This window comes from Myotis myotis, unplaced genomic scaffold (genome assembly GCF_014108235.1).
Source record: "Myotis myotis isolate mMyoMyo1 unplaced genomic scaffold, mMyoMyo1.p scaffold_m19_p_13, whole genome shotgun sequence".
Classification (NCBI taxonomy): Eukaryota; Metazoa; Chordata; class Mammalia; order Chiroptera; family Vespertilionidae; genus Myotis; species Myotis myotis.
In genome coordinates, this window is record NW_023416317.1 from 34566439 (window position 1) to 34588230 (window position 21792).

The 21792-nt window shown below is 45.7% G+C and overlaps 2 protein-coding genes across 7 annotated transcripts in view; one reads left to right on the top strand and one right to left on the bottom strand.

Annotated features, from left to right (window-relative positions):
* The window catches only part of HACL1 (2-hydroxyacyl-CoA lyase 1), a 48814-nt gene extending 47803 nt beyond the window's left edge, over positions 1-1011 (bottom strand). For 3 of the 4 annotated variants that reach the window (XM_036332663.1, XM_036332664.1, XM_036332665.1), the window contains exons 1-2: positions 869-1011; positions 577-681 (exon numbers count right to left, since the gene is read on the bottom strand). In XM_036332663.1, the coding sequence (XP_036188556.1) occupies positions 577-681; positions 869-949 (186 nt within the window). In that variant the 5' untranslated portion in view covers positions 950-1011. Of the gene's footprint in view, positions 1-576; positions 682-868 lie in introns of those variants that run through there. The other variant, XM_036332666.1, reaches the window with a different exon arrangement.
* Positions 963-21151, top strand: BTD (biotinidase). 3 transcript variants are annotated; one of them, XM_036332669.1, is made up of 5 exons: positions 1082-1212; positions 12373-12439; positions 14835-15099; positions 18569-18718; positions 19685-21151. In XM_036332669.1, the coding sequence occupies exons 3-5, from the start codon at positions 14851-14853 to the stop codon at positions 20852-20854; spliced, it is 1569 nt and encodes a 522-aa protein (XP_036188562.1). In that variant the 5' UTR covers positions 1082-1212; positions 12373-12439; positions 14835-14850; the 3' UTR covers positions 20855-21151. The 3 variants fall into 3 exon arrangements, with proteins under 3 accessions (XP_036188561.1, XP_036188560.1, XP_036188562.1); XM_036332668.1 differs by lacking the exon at positions 12373-12439 and having other exon boundaries at positions 963-1101; XM_036332667.1 differs by lacking the exon at positions 12373-12439 and having other exon boundaries at positions 1076-1212.
* The last annotated feature ends 641 nt before the right edge of the window (positions 21152-21792 follow it).

Here is a 21792-nt window from a genome sequence, read left to right on the forward strand (position 1 = left end):
TGAGCTGGCAGAGGAAGAACTGGGACTGGACTGACAAAACGTCCTAGCTTCTTTTCTCATGCTTCCAAATAAGCCTCTAAGAACGGTGGCGGCGTGATGCGGTGAACACGCACTGGCCTGGGATTTAGGACACCTGAGTTCTAATCATGCTGGGCCATCTGCGATGTGTCATCTTGCAGTGCAGGGTGCGACTTGCGAGCCACATGCGGCTCTTTGGCCCCTTGAGTGTGGCTCTTCCACAAAATACCGACTTCTGCGCATGGGCCACGAAGTTTCAATCGTACTGTACGCGCGCGCCCGTACTTAAGAGCAAGGAATCCAGACCCAGGATTCCTGGGTTCAAATCCCGACTCCGCGGTAACAGCTGTCATCTCGGGCCCATTACTTAACCTCTCCGCGTCTTCCTCACTGTTCTTACCTGTCAACTCGGACTCTGAGTTCCTGCCCCGTGAAATGGTTGTGATTGACACGGGTCACGTGCTGGAATCGCCGTAAGCACCGAGGGTCGGCCACGAGTATTTGCCTTTATTATTAATCATTAACCCTGTGCCCCGGGCTCCCAGCGTCCGCACTTACCGCCTGCTCATTCCTCATCCCCACGTATCTGATGCCCAGCTGCTGGGCGGCGATGGCGATTTCGGTCACTGGGATGCCCACGATGCCAAACATGTACTTCACATCCTGGGGGTGGGGGCAAGAACGGGGGGGGGGGGGTAAATGCACGGACCCTCGCCACACGGTTCCCTCCGGACCTCCCTCCCTCCTTCCCAATTACGCCCCCCGCCCCCGCGGCAATACCGGCTCCCAACACAGCTCGGCCCTCGCCGGCTCCCGTAGGAGCCCGTCCCCTCAGGGTGGTCCCTCGTACTTGCGCTTTCAGGGCCCGGGCGAGGACTGCAGCGCCAGACACCTGTTCCTCGCTTGCGTCGCCGAAGTTACTTTCCGACATCTTCCACCTCAAAGTTCAACACAGTCCCCCAGTCGGCGGCAAGCGGACCAGGAGCGGCCTGCACCTCCTCTGACTGACAGGAGGAGGACAACCCGCAGCGTTAAATAGCCGGGCGGAAGAGGCGGGGCCGAAGTTAGCGCTCTGGGGGAAGCGTGAGTATTACTCCATGCTCTCTCCGACTGGGACCTTCTGCACGTCCCTCCATTCGCGGGGTCGCTGTTGGAAGGCAGGGCTATCGGGAGGCTACGGCCTGTGCCGAGCAGGTAAGAGACCGGAAATCGGAGGCCTCCCCACAAGGACCGGTGCTCCCGAGCCATTTCGGGCCCGCGTAGTCCCGGCGAAGGAGGACGGAGGAGGGGGCGTGGCGCGGCGCGCGCTCCTGGCCCCGCCCCCGCCGCAAAGGCTGCTGGGACCAGGGCAGGTTCTAGGGTTAGGCAAAGTGGTTGCTGGGTCTTGTAGTCCTGCTTTCTCATCCCCTGTGTTCTAGGTTTTTGTTTTGTTTTTTAATATATTTTATTGAATTTTTTTTTATTTTTTTTTTTACAGAGAGGAAGGGAGAGGGATAGAGAGTTAGAAACAGCGATGAGAGAGAAACATCGATCAGCTGCCTCCTGCACACCCCCTACTGGGGATGTGCCCGCAACCAAGGTACATGCCCTTGACGGGAATCAAACCTGGGACTCTTCAGTCCGCAGGCCAACGCTCTCTCCACTAAGCCAAACCGGTTAGGGCTGTTCTAGGTTATTTACCTGCGTTATTAACATATATGCTTTCTTTCATAATTTTGTGGCTGCAATCTGTGAAGCATCGTAACAGACTTTCATTAAATCCGTAAGTAGACGGACGAGCACCCTTTACCCCAGTATTGTAGATGAGACAGTGTTAAAAAGCAGGAGGTAAAGTAACTTGCCCAGAGCCATTGGACCCAGACCATGCTTCAGACTCCCAGTCTTGTGCTCTATTCCCTTGGGCCCCAATCTGGTTACTTTTGACCATTGTTTTCTCAAACCCGCGTTTCTCTCTCCACTCTTGTCTGCTCTCTCCACTCTTGTCGTTCCAAAGTCAGTATATGTGGGTTTTCATAATTCTTAGATTCATTCCCTATTTACAACCAGCCCCTGCATCTGATAACCTTTTAAAACACATTGTGGAATGAAAAAAGATGCTTGCAATGTGCGATTTCTTAGGCTGTGGGCTCAGGGTCATTAGGCCATTTGCTCAGCAATAGTCTTCAGTCACAAAGAGTGGATCTCAAAAATACTTGAGGATGTGGAGTGTTTTAAAACTGCTCTCTTATTTTGATTTACATCCCAACTTGAGAACACTAGCTCTGTACTCATGCTGGAGAAATGAGATAATAAGTAAATGTATGATTGCCTGCCCTGGCCAGTGTGGCTCAATTGGTTGGAATGTCATCCTGTGCACTGAAGGGTTGAGGGTTCAATTCCCAGTCAGGGCACATACCCAGGCTGTGGTTTTGATCCCTGGTTGGGGTAGATATGGGAGGCAACCGATCAATGTTTCTCTCTCACATCTATGTTTCTCTCTTTCCCCCTTTCCCTTCTTTTCTCTCTAAAATAAAGGAAAAATAAAATAAATGTATGATTGCCTGTTACCAAAATAATACTATTGATTAATTTGGACTATTGGTTAATTCAAGACTGGTTTGGCATTAACAGCACAGACTGTGTAGATGGTAATTAGTTCACGGGATCCTGTGTGTCAAAAGAATTATTGATAGAATCACTCCAACCGTGAGTTGGAATAAATCCCCTGATTTTAGATTAACTGGTTTTGCAAAAGGATTCTGCCCTTTAGCACAGGGAAAGGTCAGTGAGACTGTTGAAATTTGCTTTCACCTTTATACCTTTCAATTCAGGGCAAAGTTCCACTGTTCCCTTGGGCCTGATGATTCAGCAGAATGAGGAGAGTACTTACCTGCAGGAGTAGCAGGCACTGGGAGCAACTCCTTTCAATCTAATTATAATGACAACATTTCAGAATTATTTTGTAATTTGTCCAAGGCCATTTGTGCAGACTTTGTAAGGATTAGCTACATTCTTTATTACTTCACAGATAATTTTCTTTTGTTGGGTATTTTATTGAGCTTTTATTTGTTTTGTTTTGTTTATTAATTTCTTTATTGATGGAAAAAGGTCAAAAGAGAAATAGGTTTAAATTTTTTTTAAAGGCTAACATAATGCCAACACGCTCTCCAAAGAGCAGAACCAGTCATCAGAATTTTCATATCGATTATTCTATTTGTGGGTTCTGGAACTGAGATTATGAAAGAGTTATTTGGTGATTTTCTCCCATCTGGGTGAAGGGATATCCAAGCAACCAGGCAATTTCGTAAGAACTGAAAATATCGTGCCTGTGTTAATGGCAGAGTGAGCCTCTATCCTTGAATTCAGCTAAGAAAGCATTTAGAGCCAAGAACTCTAATGCAAGTTTATTTAGAAAGTCACAGAGGTAGAAGAAGTGAACCAGTTGGGCTGCATGGACTCAGGAAATAAGTTTCAGAGGCAAAAGAAGGGCCTTTGGAGTTTAGGAAAAAGAAAGCAAAGGTACATGCCTGAGGGAAGAAAGGGGTGAGAGTGAAGAGCGTTTGAGAAAGAGAGAGAGAGAGAAGAGTGCACCCTCAGCCCCTTGCCTTAAGGGTTTTTATCTGTTTTCTAAAGGCAGGAATTTCAGGGGAGGCCTCAAGGGATGATCTCAATAGAATATTCATCAATTTTCCAGGCGTGTCCTTTCAGGGTCATGGTCTCTGATTGGTCAGTACCAAGGCAGGTTATTAGTCATCACAACTGGTCCTGATATCAGCAGTGGCATCACCTTACCTGGCCTTGCTGTTTCTCTGGGCCTGGAGCTGAAATACAACTGAGGCCCAGTTGTTATCTCTAGTTTGATCAAAACTCTGTCTCTGTGGTCAACAGACCAGAGGCTTTATTCCTAAGGTTATTTGATGCTGACCAGAACCTCATTATCCTGAGTACTTAATGTGTAAGGGAGTGGTGGTGCACGGGCTTGTATGGACGTCTATAAGACTATTCTCCAGCTCTTTGTTCTTTCTCCAAGGGTGTCTAAACTACATGACTCGCAACATTCTAGGGGAGGAGAAGTCACTCTGTGGGTAAGGTACTAGACTATAATACTTATTTTCCCAGTTTTGCCCATTGCTAGGCTCCCAGGACTTTTGGCTTTCATGGCATTCCATACCTGGCCTATTGTTCCTGCTCTGCTCATGCCTATCTAACTGCCTACTCTATCACCTGGAGAAAATATATTCTCTAAAGACTTAAAGCAGGGAGCTCTACAGGTGGTAACTCCTCAGGCCCCCAAATTATGATGGTATGTCTTATTTTCAGTGAATGAAGGACACTAAAAGTCCTCGTGATTATTTGAAAGCATAATACTAGCTTAAACTGTGAAAAGTAGTCTCACAAACATTTTATTAAATGTGATATGTTTGGCCCAGCTGGTGTGGCTGAGTGGCTGAGCGGCACATGCCCGGGTTTTGGGTTCGATCCCTAATAGGGGGAGTGCAAGAGGCAGCTGATGAATGATTCTCTCTCATCATTGATGTTTCTCTCTCCCTCTTCCTTACTCTCCGAAATCAAGAAAAACAATTTTTTTAAGCTGTGGTACATTTACACAATGGAATACTATGCAGCTGTAAAAAACATGAAGTGTTTGCCTATCAAATGAAATGAACTAGAGATTTTGTGATACATTATAGAATGGCTGTAATAGGAGAGAAAACTGAAATGAAATATCTTAAATGCACACAAAAAGGAGGAAAAATAAGAAAACAGGAAATTTATGTAGAACACTATTTTTAAAACCAACATTAAAAATGGCACATTAGGAAATATGTTGTATGAAATATAAACATAAATATAATATAATAAATAATATAATAAAATCTATAATAAAAGCGTAATATGCTAATTAGACCGGACATCCTTCTGGACAACCTAGCAGAGGAAGCCAGGGCTGTGAGGGAAGCCCAGGTCCCAGGTGCCAGAGGGAAGAATCTGCAGATCTCTCTGTAGCTCCTGCTGGGTGGCTTCAGGCAGTGGCTGACTTTGCACCTCCTTGGAGATCCAAGAGCCAGTGTACCCAGTGGTCAAAGTGAGACCACACCAGATTAGAACTCCTCAGATTCTTAAGAGACACACCCAGGGAGCAGAATCAGTGAGCATCAAAGACTCACTGAAACAAGTCCTGCCCCATAAGGGTGTCTCCAGCACAGCAGTTCTCCCATTGTAGACACAACTGGTCCTCACAGCCAATTGGTCTTGAGGTCAATTCCGCCCAGTGATACCAACAGCAATCAAGGCTTAAATACAACAAGACTGTGCACACAGCCCACAAAGGGGTGCACCAAGAGCGTCCACCTCAGGTGACTGGGGAGGCTGAGCCATTGGGCCCTATAGGACACCTAGCACAGAAAGCCACTCTATCAACACAGGGAAGCAGCCAAAATGCAGAGATAAAGAAACATGTCATAAATGAAAGAAATGGAGGAAAGCAAACTACTGGATATAGAGTTCAAACCACGGTTATAAGGTTACTCAAGAATCTTCTAGAAACCTCCAAGAAATTTAGTGAACCCTCAAGGATATGAAAAAGGACCAATTAGAAATTAAGCATACACTGACTGAAATAAAGAATAATATACAGAGATCCAACAGCAGACTAGAGGATCCCAAGAATCAAATCAAAGATTTGAAATGCAAAGAAGCAAAAAACACCCAACCAGAAAAGAAAAAAGAAAAAAAATCCAAAAATATGAAGATAGTGTAAGGAGCCTCTGGACAACTTCAAGTGTACCAACATCCGAATTATGGGAGTGCCAGAAGAAGAGAGAGAGCAAGATATTGAAAACCTATTTGAAGAAATAATGACAGAAAACTTCCCCTACCTGGTGAAAGAAATAGACTTACAAGTCCAGGAAGCGCAGAGAACCCCAAACAAAAGGAATCCAAAGAGGACCACACCAAGACACATCATAATTAAAATGCCAAGGGCTAAAGACAAAGAGAGAATATTAAAAGCAGCAAGAGAAAAACAGTTACCTATAAGGGAGTACCCATACGACTGTCTGCTGATTTCTCAACAGAACCTATGCAGGCCAGAAATATTCAAAGTGATGAAGAGCAAGAACCTACAACCAAGATTACCCAGCAAAGCTATCATTCAGAATTGAAGGTCAGATAAAGAGCTTCACAGATAAGAACAAGCTAAAGGAGTTCATCACCACAAAACCAATAGTATATGAAATGCTGAAGGGTATTCTTTAAGACGAGGAAGAAGAAGAAAAAGGTAAAGATAAAAATTATGAACAACAAAGTGACAACAAATACATATCTATCAACAAGTGAATCTAAAAATCAAATGAATAAAAAATCTGATGAACAGCATAAACTGGTGAATATAATAGAATCAGGGGCATAGAAAGGGAGTGGACTGACAATTCTCGGGGGAAGGGGTGTGGGGGGGTGCGGGAAGAGACTGGACAAAAATCAAACACCTATGGACAAGGACAATTGAGAGGGGTAAGGTGATGGGGTGGGGTGGGAACCGGGTGGAGGGGAGCTATGGGGAGAAAAAAGAGGAACAACTGTAATAATCTGAACAATAAAGACTTACTTTAAAAAAAAAAAAGAAAGAAAACATAATGCTTTTTAATATATATGCACCCAAGTAGGGAGCACTGAAATATATAAAACAACTACTCACAGAACTAAACAGAGAAACAGATCAAAACACAATCATAGTTGGAGACCTTAATACTCCATTGATAGCTTTAGACATACCAACAAAACAGAAAATCAATAAAGCACTATCAGCCTTAAATGAAACTCTAGATCAAATGGACATAATTGACATTTACAGAACCTTTCATCCCAGAATATAAGATTATACAGTCTTCTCCAGTGCACGTAGTTGGGTCACAAAACTAGCATCAACAAATTCAAGAAGATTGAAATTATACCAAGCATATTCTCTGTCCACAAAGCCTTGAAACTAGAAATCAACTCTAAAAAGGAAGTAATTAAACCCACAAATACGTGGAGATTAAATAACATACTACTAAAAATGACTGGGTCAAAGAAGAAACAAAAGATGAGATAAAAAAAAAAATATATGGAGACGGCCTCATCTGAGGCTGTCCTTTCCTGGGCTCAACTGCTTGATGGAAGAATAATTTTCTTGCAGCTGTAGAACTCCTCATGGCTTGATTCTTTAAGGACAGTAGGAAGGAAAGGTCCTAATAGACTATCTACCAGCTACTCCTGTTTTATTTTTTTTAAATCAGGAACTTTATTTAAACCGATGTTACTGGTGTAACAAGCGGTTCTACAGAGACATTCCTGTCAAGGCAGAGATAAGCTCTGCGTCCTTTAACTGACCTGGATCAAATTTGGGAGTGAGGTGGGGGATTTCTCCTCCCTAGTATAAATACTTTGCTGCTCATTTTCACTAGAGATGGTGGAAACACTGAAATCTGCCCACATTGTATCAACCCTAGTGGAGAGGCATGTGGGAAATAAAGGTGATGGTTTAGATGCAGGGTTTTCTTTGATGTAAGGGAAAGATAGGAGTCAGAATGTAGGTTCTGCATGCCTTTATCCTCCAGCCCAGTGGTCCTCCAAGTGTGACCTGAGGCCAGGAGCATCAGCATCAGCCTCACCTGGGAATGTGTTAGAAAATGCATCTTCCCAGGCCCTACCCCAGACCTGCTGAATCATAATGTCTGGGCATGAGAATCCAGGGACCTGATGTTCACGCCCTCCAGGGGACCCAGTGTCAAGCCTACATTTGAGAAGCCCTGCGCTGGTTTGACCACCTGGAATTTCCCCTAGGAGTGCCACTTTGAATTTCTGTAATTCTGCCAGCTGCGTTGAAGACTCCATGGTGGTCTTTGTAGGTTAGACTGATAAATGACCCCCGTTCTTCAACATGTGCTAGGAGGGTTGCACCAGGAGTCTGTCTCGTCTGTTCTCACCACTAATCCGTCCTGGAGCATTCTCTCACCATAAAGATAGGATTTTACCATCTGCTTTCACTGCTTTATGTGGCAGGAAGATAAAATGAGATGTCAAAATGGCTTAAAGACAATAACATGTAACATACAAAATGCAATGTGGCATCAATACAGAATTTTGTCCCTCTAGCTCCCTTAACTTAGCCAAGTTTCCCCATGCACATGCTGTCTGTAACAGTGTTGGGGGTTGCATCTCCTTGTACTCTAGCCACATCCTTGGGGTGCATGACTATAAGAAAAGAAATCACAACAAATTTATACAATAGGTCCTGGGAATGTGGCAAATAGAAAACAGCTTTTATGAGATGTGAATCTTTGAAAGTCAAATGTTTTCTGTTTGTTTTGTTTGTTTGTTTGTTTTCACTATAAAAGAGATAGCTGACGTATTAGAAAGGAGGGGAAAAGCCATCCATTTATTGTTTAAGAATCCCTCTGCTATTGTGGTTCTTGGATTAATGACACTCAGTTTGTCCACGGGGTGGCAGCAGCAAACCTATAGAATCCGTCTCAGCTGGGGTTTTTTTTTTTTTTCTGTCTGCACAAAATGAAAAAGAGCCTTCTTACATTTAACACCTGGGCATTTCAGGGAAAGGTTTTGTTTGACTTAAGTTATGAAGATAATTTCCCATTTGAGAAAAGAAGGATGACATGTTTAAGTTCAAGAGTCATGATCCCTTGATTGCTCATTTAGTGCTCTGAGACACAGAGCAGAAACAGGCCTGAAGACAAAGGCCCGGTCCAAAGTTATACTTCTGCATATCACTCTTTTTTCTCCAAGATAAATAAATAGCTGGAATTTTTAAAAAGGTGAAATCACAAGTTACCAGTTTAACTGAGAGGCTTGGTAACTTGTTCACTGTTTCTTGTGAGTTCAGCCTTAGAACTTTAACCTCATCATCAGTTGCCACTCACACTTGACATATCCCACTAAGACATCAAGAGTCTTGGTGGTGCCCTAACCGGTTTGGTTCAGTGGATAGAGCGTCGGCCTGCGGACTAAAAAGTCCCAGGTTCGCCCTAAACGGTTTGGCTCAGTGGATAGAGCGTCAGCCTGTGGACTCAAGGCTACCAGGTTCGATTCCGGTCAAGGGCATGTACCTTGGTTGCGGGCACATCCCCAGTAGGGAGTGTGCAGGAGGCAGCTGATCGATGTTTCTCTCTCATCGATGTTGCTAACTCTCTATCCCTCTCCCTTCCTCTCTGTAAAAAATAAATAAAATGAAAGGTCCCAGGTTCAATTCTGGTCATGGGGCATGCATGTACCTTGGTTGTGGGCACATCCCCAGTAGGGGGTGTGCAGGAGGCAGCTGATCGATGTTTCTCTCTCATCGATGTTTCTAACTCTCTATCCCTCTCCCTTTCTCTCTGTATAAGGTCAATAAAATATATTTTTAAAAATGCAGGCTTGATATGGGACTTGCATACCAACAGTGGCAAGGAGAGTCTCTGCTGCTTAAATTAAAAAATAAAAAAAAGAATCTTGGTGGTGGGTGGGTTTGCACAAAGCTCTTAAAGCAAGAACCATTGTGGGACTTCTTGTTCTAGAGGACAGTCATGGATTGTTGGGGTCCTGCCCCAGCAGGTTCGGGGGTTCCCAAAGGTGTGGATGGAGTCGGTGAAGAAGGAATGACATGGAGACAGCGTTCAGTTGATCAGCATAGCCAGGTTCTCTCTTTAGGTTCTCCAGCCAGGTTCTGTCTTTATTCTCCTGTTACATCTGTATTTATACCAGTTGATTTTAATCCTATCCATTCTATTCCAAAGGTTAGGGCATTTGTTATCTCCATTCCAAGGTCACTACTCTATTGTTCTGTTAAACTACAAGGAAGTAACTGAAGGAGATTATCCTGAGTAAAGATTATGTAGTTTAAGTGTGATTGTTCATAGTTAAAGTGATTAACTACCCGCCTGGCACTTAGTTAAGGAGTTTTACTGATTTATTCCCTTCCTTAGTACTGTTAATCCCTAACTCCAGGGAAAAATCCCCACCTGGGGAAACAACCTTTCTCGGAGAGGTGACCTTGGGGATAAGTAGGGGAGCAAACATATTAAGAACAGTAAGCCATATATGCAGGTCCCTTGAAACATATGCTGTGCAGATGTTTCTTCCCTGCAGCGACTGTCAAGCAGCAAGGATGGACCGGCTTCCGGCAGTGGATGAGTTCATGTCTGACACTGCCAGCAGGGAGAAGAAGAAAACAAGAGGCTTTCTAGGAAATGGAAGATCTCTTTTGGGATTTCTTTCAATTCATTATGTAAATTTGAAGGGGATGGATATTATTTCTCCTCCTTATGTAAAAGGACTTGAACATGGAAATCACAAAATTCATGAGAATAGGTGTAGAACAGTGTTTTTCTTGGCTTCCTGTCTGACAGACATGGAAACATACACCCAGCTGATTACTAATGACTTACTCAGGCCTTGTCCCAGAGGATGTGACATTTCCTCTGCCGACTTTTCCTGCCTCCTTTCCCAAGGAGGGATCGTTACTCTCCCCGACAAGTAGAGTGACAAGTTCTTTTGTTAACAGGATCAATAGGTCTATATATAATCTTTAAATATATATCCCTGCCTCTGAAATTATCTTATTAAGAATACCTTAATAATAATTTTCTCATTTTATTGCAAAAGGCACTATTGTACTAGAGTGGCTAGGAAGGAAACAGCTAATTATCAGGATGAGTCACTTAAGGTGGAAAGAAGCTTCTTGGGTGTAAAAATATCTGGTAATTGACATGTTACCAAATTTCTGAAAAATAGATTTCCATGTGATTTAGACTTTGCTTTTTGTTTTTTTTCCTTCTAGATCACAGAAACCTTCCTGGTTAGGATTAGTATTGGGGAAATACTTTCCATTCTGAAATGAGAAACAGGCCTCTGTAGGGCAGTTGAAAGATCAGGATGCTTGCTAAAGATGGCACTCCAGAAGATCTCTTCCCACCCATCAGGGATTTTCTGTCTGCCCCATCTTTCCTCTTGGCACGGGGGGAGGCCTGCGAAATTCTGAGCAGAGGAGCGTCATGACTGACTCAGGCTTTAACTGGATCTCACCTGTCCTTCTACTGAGATGAGAACAAAGAGGGCAGTGGCAGCTGCAGGGAGGTGTGTGGAGGCCAGGGAGGGGTCCCCTGTTATTTCTCCCTCTGACTTCATTTTCTCCTGCCTTCCCCTGGTCCCTGGGCTCCAGCCAACTGTTCTCCTTGCAGTTTCTTGAACCTCCCCAGAAAGATTACACATGGGTTGACTGAGCCATTTGCTCCAAGTGGGACACTCTTCCCCAGGCATCCAAATGGCCTCCCCTCTCACCTTCTTCAGACATCACCTTCTCATTGAGGCCTTCCCTGACCGCACCGATTAAAACCGTTCCTCATTCAAGCCAGGTCCTTCCTCCCCCTTCACTGTCTCTATTTGCCTTCTGCATTGGTCATCTGGCCCACTAGATACTTATTTGATTGTGGTTGTTCGTCCTTCCATACATCCAGAGCAGGCGCTTCACGAGGAAAGGCTGGGCCTATTCACTGCTGTATCCCTGACACCTGCATCTGTATCTGGCACACAGTCGGGTGCCCCATGGATGTCGGACATGAGCCCTCCTGGCTCTGCTGTTTCCTAGCAGTGGGACTCAGGGCATCTCACAGGCCGATGCCCCCATCCCAGAGCATGTCAAGCAGGGCATGGAAGCACCGGTCACCTCAATGGTACCTTCATGCTGGGCCCTTCCTGAAGTTCAGTCTCATCTGTCAAGTGCCCTCCAATGCAAGGGGAGCACAGCTACCTGTATAGACAAGCACATACTTCTAGCGACCATCTTGTTTATGGTCCGGGTCCTGGCCAGCCCTAAAGGTGGATCGGTTGCTGGCTCTCCAAGAACCTCATGACTTTCCAGAGCCCCCTTGTTCCCAGGAAGCCCCCACATCCCCAGCCCACTGTGCAGGCGTCATGAGCCAGCATCTGGCAACCACTGGAAACTGTCCATTCCAGTCCCACCTGCTGTGCCCTTCAGAGGAGTCCCTGCCTCGACCTTGTTTGGTTTTTCCTGAGACAGTCCTGTATGGTCAAATAAAGAGGGAAAACGAGCATTTGCAAATTTGGTTAAAATGGCAGCAATTGGCTATTTCCCCACTCTTCAGAAAGGCAAACCGTTATTCCTATTTTTATTGTAATTACTCATTCTTGCCTACCTCATTAAGCTTGCTTCTTTCAAGCATGAATACCTGGTTGAATCTGCATAACCCCTTATTATCACCCACCTCTGTTCACGCACAAATAAGTGCCACTTACTGCTCTCCTGCCTGGCTCCTTTTGCAAATAAGCTAGATTTTATTTTCTCAAGCTAGAGAGTAATGTGATATCTTGCTGTTTCCACAGTTTCCTTGTTTTGCTGGCTTCCAAGACTGTGAGACTTCAACAAATGTTCCGTGTTCCCAGACCTGCGGTAACAGCTCTTAGTTGAGAAAGGGGGCTGCTGTGAGCGCCACTCTTGGCCCCAGGGACTCCTGACCTGCCTCCACCAGGCACTGGTTCGAATGCCTTCTCACACACACACGCCAGCCTCAGTTTCCCCACTTCTTAGTGAGGCCATAGCCTTATACCTTAGAAATATTGTGACTATGACTTTGAAAATGCAAGTTTTCCCCCCAAACCACTCCCCGTTATCATTATGAAAGCAGAGATGGAATGGAAAATAGATTGTGAGACTTTAAAAATTATTCTTTGCTGGTCTTCAGAGGCAAAATTTAGATAAGAAAGCTTTTCAATTATACTTTTGTTTCTACTCAAAATCCCGTGACTGCTCACTCAAAGGCCCCTTGTTCTAATCTTAAAACATTGTGGACAGTGTCCCAGATGAATGGCAACAAGTCCTGGGGTTTGGTATTTGGATGGTACATTTATTCCCTGGGGAAAGAAGCAACAGTGTGAGAGGGGGCAGGGTTGGGGGCAGAATGCCTTATTTGGAGAAGTATTTGATTTTCTGAGGATAATTGAGCATCCCTAGTCCTTGTTCTGTTGCTGAAAATAATTATGGTTACTTTTGATTCTGGAACGTTTAAGAAGAAGAAAAAAAAGAAATTTGCAGCCTGGAGAATTTGGTTTTGAAATGCAAACACAGGCATTATGAGTCAAACTTGGGCAGGGCATCATTTTATTTTGAAAGAGCAGCAATATGATTCCTCGATTTGTCTTTGTTTTCTTGGTGTTTAATCCGGATTCCTGGGCAGTTGGTCAGCCCCAGCACATCTCCACAGAGCATGTGGCTGGGCCTTGGCACACCACTGGGTGAATCGTGCCCCGGGGGAGGGGCTCCAGCTGAGGCCAGGCTGATTTTCAAGGCAGAATTGGACTCTACATGCTAAAACACTTAATAACACATAATGGACAGTGTGTTGATTGGGGGGAGGGAGAGGGATTTGGGGGAAGGGAGGGAGGATAAATGGTGATGGACGGAGACCTTACTTAGGGTGGTGAACATACAATACAGTGTACAGATGATGTGTTGTGGAATTGTGCACCTGAAACCTGTATAATTTTGTTAACCAGTGTCACCCCAATAAAATCAATATAAAGGGGGGGATAAAATTTCCTTTTTTGGGGGGGAAAAAGGTACACAGAAGTGTTATTGTAAATGAGATAATTCATAATTTACTTTTAATATCTTATGGTAGGAACTACAAAGCTGAGTTCACTTTCTAGAAAATTCTAGTTTATTTTCTAGAAAATTGCATTTTTGTCACTACAAAAGGTTTTTCTTTCCAAATGAGTATGCTTTCCAGCAAGAGTTTTAGAGTCATAGAGACAGAGCCTGAGAAGTGATGATGGGCAATGGCAATTATCAAGTTCAAGGAGGAAAAAGTCATGGTGTGGTTGGGAGACTTGTTATCTATATATATAAAAGCCTAAGTGAACATTATGACTGGTTGACCAGTTGCTATGATGTGCACTGACCACCAGGGGACAGACGCTCAGTGCATGTGCTTCCCCCTGGTGGTCAGTGTGCTCCCACAGCCAACCTCCCGTGGCCCTCCCCCCTCCCCAAGCCGGCTGGCTAGCCTCCCATGGCCCCTCCCCCCAGCCAGCTGGCCCCCGCATTGGCCCTGATTGGGGGGCCAGCTGGCCAACCTCCCGCAATCCCACCGGCAGGCCAACCTCTCATGGTCCCTTTCCCCTGCCGGCTGGTCCCCCCAATAGGCCTTGATCACCGGCCAGGCCGAAGGATCCGACCCGTGCCTCTAGTCTATTCATAACAGAGTCCATCCTGGCATTCATGTGGAATTCAGCAGTTTCTCTGCACCAGGTAAAGAATGTGATGCTGAGTAAAGGGAGCCTTACCTTTCCTATTCATTACTAATCAAAGGAATGCAGGGAGAATTTTAATCCACCCCGTTTTTACGACTAGGAAAGCCAAGCTGTGTTATCAGAATCACGACAGTCATAGCTGGCACGGGTGATTGACCTGTAGTATGCTTGTGTGCATAAAGGGCAGGCTGTGGGATGTGGAATATGTCACGGAATCATGTGAAACAATCGGAATAATTATTGTTGCACAAAACGTAAACGTGCAGCCAGAGGAGAGATTAGTGACGCAAACACTGGGTCTGTTTTGGAAATGTTCTAAAACCAGACCATTAACACAGCGAGCCATTTTAAACACAGCTACGTGTTTGGAGAGAAACACATACCCTTTTATTAGGAACATGAAACAAACTCTTTGAGCGGCAGCGCCACGGCGGGTGAGGTTAATTGCTGGGAATTAATAAATCACAGTTGCAAAAGCGAAGTTCCTGGCAGGATTCTTTATTCAGCTGTTTTCCCCGGGCCTCATTACATTCCAGATTTACGGTCTCCATCATGTCTGGAGCCTGCAGTCCCCTCGCTCTGCTCCTCTGCGGCTGTTACGCGGTGGCCCTGGGAGCCCACACCGGGGAGCGCGATGTGGCAGAGGATGGCGACACTGAACAGTACGTGGCCGCGGTGTACGAGCACCATTTGATCTCGAGTCCAAACCCTCTAGCTCTCACCAGCCGCAAGCAGGCCTTGGAGCTGATGAACCAGAACCTGGACATCTATGAGCAGCAAGTGATGACTGCAGCCCAAAAGGCAAGGCGTGCTCCCGGGGCAGAGCCTCAGCTTGTCTCCCAGAACCAGGGGAGTTGCCCTTCAGCCCTGGGTCAGGGGTTCCTGCAGCCCCTCTGCAAAGGCGGCTGAAGCTGAACTGAAGCAGAAAGTAGGCGAGTGTGGCTGCTCAGAGAGTGGTCCACGGACCAGCAGTGGCAGCAGCCCTTCCGAGCCTGTGGGACATGCAGAATGTGGGCCCCGTCCCAGACCCGCTGAATCAGACCTACGTGTTAGCAAGATCCCTGGGCGATGCTTTTCACTGCAAGTCTCAGAGCCAGGGCTGGGTCCCTGGCCTGGAATGTGGCTGAGTGGAGGAATTGCCCGGCCGGTTTTAAACAAGTGTGGGTGCCTGGGTCCCACGCCTGCAGAGTTGGATGGGCTATGGGCTGGCGGGCTGGGCCTTGGGATTTTTAAGGCTTCCCAGGGGATTCTGATGTGCAGGAAATCAAAACCACCAGGCACAGTGACGTGTCCTGCCTTCTGGGGCATTCTGAGTTGCCCTGACATAGGAGGCATCCACAGAACCGCTGTTTGCTGCCTTCAGATGGTTTGGGGTTTATTTCTGGTCTCAGGGCCAGACCGTGAACAGTCCTGAGAACTCAGTGCAGACAGAACTGAGCCCAGAAGCACAAAGGGAGCTCGGTGCCAGCCTTTGTGGAGGCTTCCTGCTTGGCCCGCACTGCCAGCGCCTGCCAGGAAGGGTGGGGCAGAGGGAAATGTCGGTGCCAGATGTTACTATAAGAAAATGCCCTGATGGGAAACCCATAACCGAAGGGAAGTTTGGGGTTTAACCCTGTTGGTGGGTGGAAAGCCCAGCTGCTGGAGGAAGCCCTGTTCCGCCTCCATGTGAGAAGAACCTCCCTGTGTCTGTGAGTTTAGGGGACAGGCCAGTCATGCCAACAGGTCCTGCCCCAGACGATCCCTGTCTCGGGTCAGGGTGGACAGGACTGCCTGGACAGCACTCTGTGACTACGTTGAAAAATTCTAGCCTACAAGGCACGCGAGCACACAAACTCACACACACACACACACACACACACACACACACACCTAATGTTGGAAGGGAGCTTAGAGACCTGGTGCAGCTTCTTCTGATGGGTGACACTCCTCTCTATTGTTCCCAACCTGACATCCTGTTTCTCCTGAAACATCCTCCATGGCCCAGAGCTCCCGTCCCACAGGTCGGGATGAAAAGGAGTCCAGCTTAGAGATATTAGGCTGGTCAGTCTCCTGGGTTGGCAACCGTAATTCCTCAGGAGTTCTTGATCTCATTGAGTTACCAGAAAGTTGCTCAAGTCACTTGTCAGGAATGTTACCTACGTCCTAAACGGTCCTACAGAGGACTGGTAATACATCAGACCCAACATTCTGCCCCAGCTCAGGTCTGGTTCCGCTTCTCATTCCTGGCAGATGTGTACTCAGGACATCCAACTCAATTTTAATATTAATCTAATATCTATACATAACTTCAATGTCATTTTCCATTAAAAAACCATCCAATACTCTCAAAGCTTTGTTTTTACTAAAGGAAGTCAAGTATAATTTTCAAAAAGTTAAAACTATGAGTCATATAAATACAGAATGAACACGTGTCAAAGCTTTTCTTGAACTCATTAAGTTAGTAAGGAACCAGTAAGATGATAAAGCTGGTCTAACCGAGAATAGTGTGTGTCAGTCAGATGAATGTGGAAATGAATTTGTCAATAGATACAAAACTGGCCACTGTCCTGTGGGGCAGTAAAATTATGGCCTTTAGCGTAATGTTTTATTAAATAGCAAAGTCAAACAGTGGTACATTCACTGGAGAAATAGTCTTTGAGTGAGGTGAATTAGTGCCCTAGTGTATCTTGGAAAGGCTTATATTCTTCCTCTTGCTTTATTTCCAAGTTTGCAAAAATGTTCCCTTACATTTATCTCATACTCTGCTGCAGGAGTGTCCATTAGTGTAATTTTTCTGGAAAGCTACTTGGCAATGTATGTTAAGAACATACAACCTCTCCTACCCTTGACATAGTAATTTCACTTATAATCAAAGTTCCAATAAAAGAAATAATCAGAGATCCAATCAAAGATTTGTGTACAACACTCATTATTCATGAAGTGTTTTGAACACCCTGTATGCAGATGGTCATCACTATTTTCTTTTTATCACCAAAATTGGTAACAATTCAACCTTTCAATAATAGAGAATAGACCGTGGTGTCCTCTTAAATTAAATGTGGCCATTACAAATGATATTTTTAAGGTCTCTTTGTAGTCTTGATGTTTTATGTAGTGAGAAAGTCAAGATGGAAAACTCTTACTTATCTCAATTAGACACACAGAGAGAATGAAAATAGCCAACATATGAACAATAAGTATCTTTATGTCACAGGATTGTGAATTCTTACTTTATATTTTCTGTCTTCCAAGTTTTCTTCTAGCATTAAGCTTTTGAAGATTTTATAACCAGAAAAAAAATGTATAAAGAAAGTTTTCAGTGCATTCCAGAAATAAGTGACTCATGTGGCCCATTATTTTTGATTATTCATGCCTCCTCTGCCTTCCTCCCCCTTTCACTTTGGGGCAATATCCCGGGCTTGACATTTGAAGCCACGGAAGCGGAGGATAGCAGAAGCATGAGGCCCTGGTACTGAGCCGAGGGCTGTCCAGCTGGTTTGGGTTTCGTAGGTTGCTACAGGCATCACAGGGAGCCCAGGTGTCTCCAGCTGTGGGAAAAGGCTTGTAGTGTGGTCAGGATTCCACAGGGAGCCTCCTGATGCCCAGTTGGAGAGTTGCAAGTCAGACCAAGTCCTTGTTTCTATGCTGAAATAAACACGCTTGACTCTTACCCACCAGCCCAGTGGGTCGCAGCCTTGGCTGCACGTTAGAGTCACCTGGGAACATTTGAACAAACACTGTTGCCAGGACCCCATCCATAATCAATCTAAGCAGACTTTAGTGTGGACCCCAGCATCACCCCCACACAGGAGTCTTTTTCAGAAGCTCTCCATCTGATTTCAGTGCACAACAAAGGTTAAAAACTCCTGGACTGGAGCTACCACATCTGTTAATGAGCCCAATAATTATGGCCTTCTGTAGTTGGCCCCATCTCCTACTGCATCGCCAAGAACTCCAAACCCCTAACTGTTTGCTTGTCAAACCCCTGCTCCCTTCAACCCTCCTTCCCTGGACGTGCGCCCAGGTACATGGTTGTTCCCAGAGGACTTTGTCTTTGTTCCCTCAGAATTGGGCTAAGTGAGACAGCTCCCCCAAGACTAAGATCCCTGATGAGAGTTCAGCCACCGCTTTGTAACCTCTGGGTCCTGACTGGGATACAGCAATTGCTTGATGGCTGTCAGATGAATGAATGAATGAATGAATGAATGAATGAATGAATGAATGAATGAATGAAGTGGTATTTCCCATGATCTGATAACATACTGTATACTTGGATGTTTTTGACTTACAGGGTGTGCAGATTATAGTGTTTCCAGAAGATGGCATTCATGGATTCAACTTTACAAGAGCATCCATTTACCCATTTTTGGACTTCATGCCGTCTCCCCCATTGGTCAGGTGGAACCCATGCCTGGAGCCCCACCGATTCAATGACACGGAGGTGTGTGAGTGTCCCAGCCGTCCTCTCAGTCGGCCAAAGGCATCCAGAAATGAACCAAGCCAGGGGCCAAGAGCCAAGACATGTGAAATGAGACTGAAAGGAGACCCTAGGATCCTAAAAAATGAAACCCAAACTCCCCAAACTTCATGTGCCACACATTCATCCTGTTAAAGAATGTCAGATATCACGAGCCATTTACTCATCTATGGATCGTTCTGTTTATCAGTTATGCAAGAAATACACAAATATATGCTTTAGAGCAAATAAAGAAAGAAATGAAAGCCAGCCTTCACTACACCACACCCTCATCCTACTTTCCTTCCACGAGAAACTGCCATCAACAATTTGATGTGCATCCAACTCTATCTGTTCTTTTCTATGCATTTAATAATTGATTTCCTTTTTTTAACCTGCTATATGCTTATTCTTTTTTAACTGTTGCTATTATAAACAGTGTCTCAATGAATATCCTTGTACACATATTTTTGTAAACATGTCTAAGTTTTTCTGAAAGGTGAGAGTCCTAGAAATGGAATTTCTCAGCAGAAAGATAGGCACAGTTTTGTTTCAAAGATTTTTATTTCACTTTACATCCCCAGTAACAGTGGATGAGTGCCTGTTTTCCCGCCTTTTGGTCCATGTAAGACAGAATAATCTTTTGAATTTCTGCCAATCTTATGAAGGTAAAAAAAAAAACCCTCATTATTTTAATTTGCATTTCCTTAGTACTAATAAGGTTGAACACCTTCTCAGACGTGTGTTGGCGATTTGTATTTGTTCTTCTCTGAGGTCTTCATATTCTTTGTACAATTTTAGTAGTGGCTGCTTTTTATTGATTTATGATAGCTCTTTATATATTATGGACACAATACAGGTACTTTTCTATTTTAAAATTATATGGCCAAAGGCAGAATGTTAAAAATCCATTTACTTATACATTCGTTTATACCTTATTTTCCCCTCCAGGTCCTCCAGCGCCTGAGCTGTATGGCCATCCAGGGAGGGATGTTCCTGGTGGCCAACCTCGGGACGAAGCAGCCTTGTCATAGCAGTGACCCAGGGTGCCCACGGGATGGAAGATACCAGTTTAACACGAACGTCGTGTTCAGCAGTAACGGAACCCTCTTAGACCGCTACCGCAAGTACAACCTCTACTTTGAGGCAGCTTTTGATACCCCTCCCCAAGTGGACCACATTATCTTCGATACCCCCTTTGCTGGCAAGTTTGGCATCTTTACCTGCTTTGATATATTGTTCTTCCGCCCGGCCATCGAACTCCTCCGAGACCCCGAGGTGAAGCACGTCGTGTTTCCGGCCGCCTGGATGAACCAGCTCCCGCTCTTGGCAGCTATTCAGATTCAGAGTGCTTTCGCCAGAGCCTTCGGTGTCAACTTGCTGGCTGCTAACATCCACCAGCCGTCTCTGGGGATGACTGGAAGTGGCATACACACGCCTCTGAAGTCCGTCTGGCACCATGACATGGAAAACTTCACAGGTCACCTTATCATTGCCCAGGTAGCCAAAAATCCACAGGGTCTCGGTACAGAGAATGCCACAGAGGAGATGGACCCACCCCATAGCAGGTTTTTAAAACTCTTGGCGGGCGATCCGTACTGTGAGAAGGATTCTCAGGAAGTCCATTGTGATGGAGCCCCTAGATGGAACATGAATGCCCCTCCCGCTTTTCACGCTGAGATGATGTATGACAATTTCACCCTGGTCCCGGTGTGGGGCAAGGAGGGCTACCTGCGAGTCTGTGCGAATGGCCTCTGCTGCCACTTACTTTACCAGAGGCCCACTGTGTCCGAAGAGCTGTACGCCCTCGGCGTCTTCGACGGCCTCCACACCGTGCACGGCACTTACTACGTTCAGGTGTGCGCCCTGGTCAAGTGTGGGGGCCTCGGCTTTGAGGCCTGTGGGCAGGAGGTCACAGAGGCCACGGGGCTGTTTGAGTTCCACCTGTGGGGTAACTTCAGTACTTCCTATGTCTTTCCTCTGTTTCTGACCTCAGGGATGACCCTGGAAGCCCCTGACCAGCTGGGCTGGGAGAATGACCACTACTTTCTGAGGAAGAGTGGACTGTCCTCGGGCCTGGTGACGGCAGCCCTCTATGGGCGGCTGTATGAGAGGGACTAGGAAAGTGAGGGCTGGGCTCTGGCTTCCGTGTAGACAGCCCTGAACTTGCACAGGCCACGGCTCACAGCACTGGGACCACCTCTACCCATCCTGGGAGCTGGGGGAAGAAACAGGGGAGGCAGATTCCCCCAGCGTCTCTTCCTCTTCCATGAAAATTATTGAGCCTTTTTTTTTTTTTTTTTTTTTTGTATTTTCTACCCACATTTATCTTTTCCAAGCCACATCTTCCTCCAGCAAATCTCTCCTTACACAATTGGCGTTGAGAGTTAAACAAAATAAATGTCGGTTTATATTGTACACTTCTACAAGGCAGTGGGGAGTGTGTGTGTGTTTCCCTGTTCTTATTGTCCAGTGACACCCAAGGCATACAAGCATTTCACAGGCCTCAAACATTTTCTAAGGGAAGAAACAAACTCTCAAAGAAAGCAAAAGCTGCGTTAGAAAAGGCTGCCCTGGGCCCTCTTTCCATTCCGGGCGGCCAAAATTCTATCCAGATGAAATGCTAACACCAGAGCCACCACAAGGGTGGATTTTGAAGCAGCCTTTAAAAACAGAAGGGAAGTTTTTCTCACATCTGCCTTTCTGACCGTAAAGGGAAGGTGTCCAGCGGGACTCACAGTAACTGGAAGAAAGAGTGCAGTGCCCCAGAGAGAGGGGGGCTGGAAAAAGTGCTGAAGAAAGGGCAGCAGTAGGAAGGTGTGAGTAATCAGATTCTTTCTGCACAACGTGTCTCACCCAGGGATTCCGGGGGCCTTAATAAATCACGCTAGGTTTGGGCAAGAGCCCTGCCGTTGCCCAACATGCAGGATGGAATAAGGCTGGTAGAATTCAATCCTCCCCCACCCCCCACCCCCCACCCCCCACCGCCTTCCATTAGCAGAGAGACACTGTACCTCTTGCAGTGAAGTTGCCAGAACTGCCAGAACTCCCACTTTAGC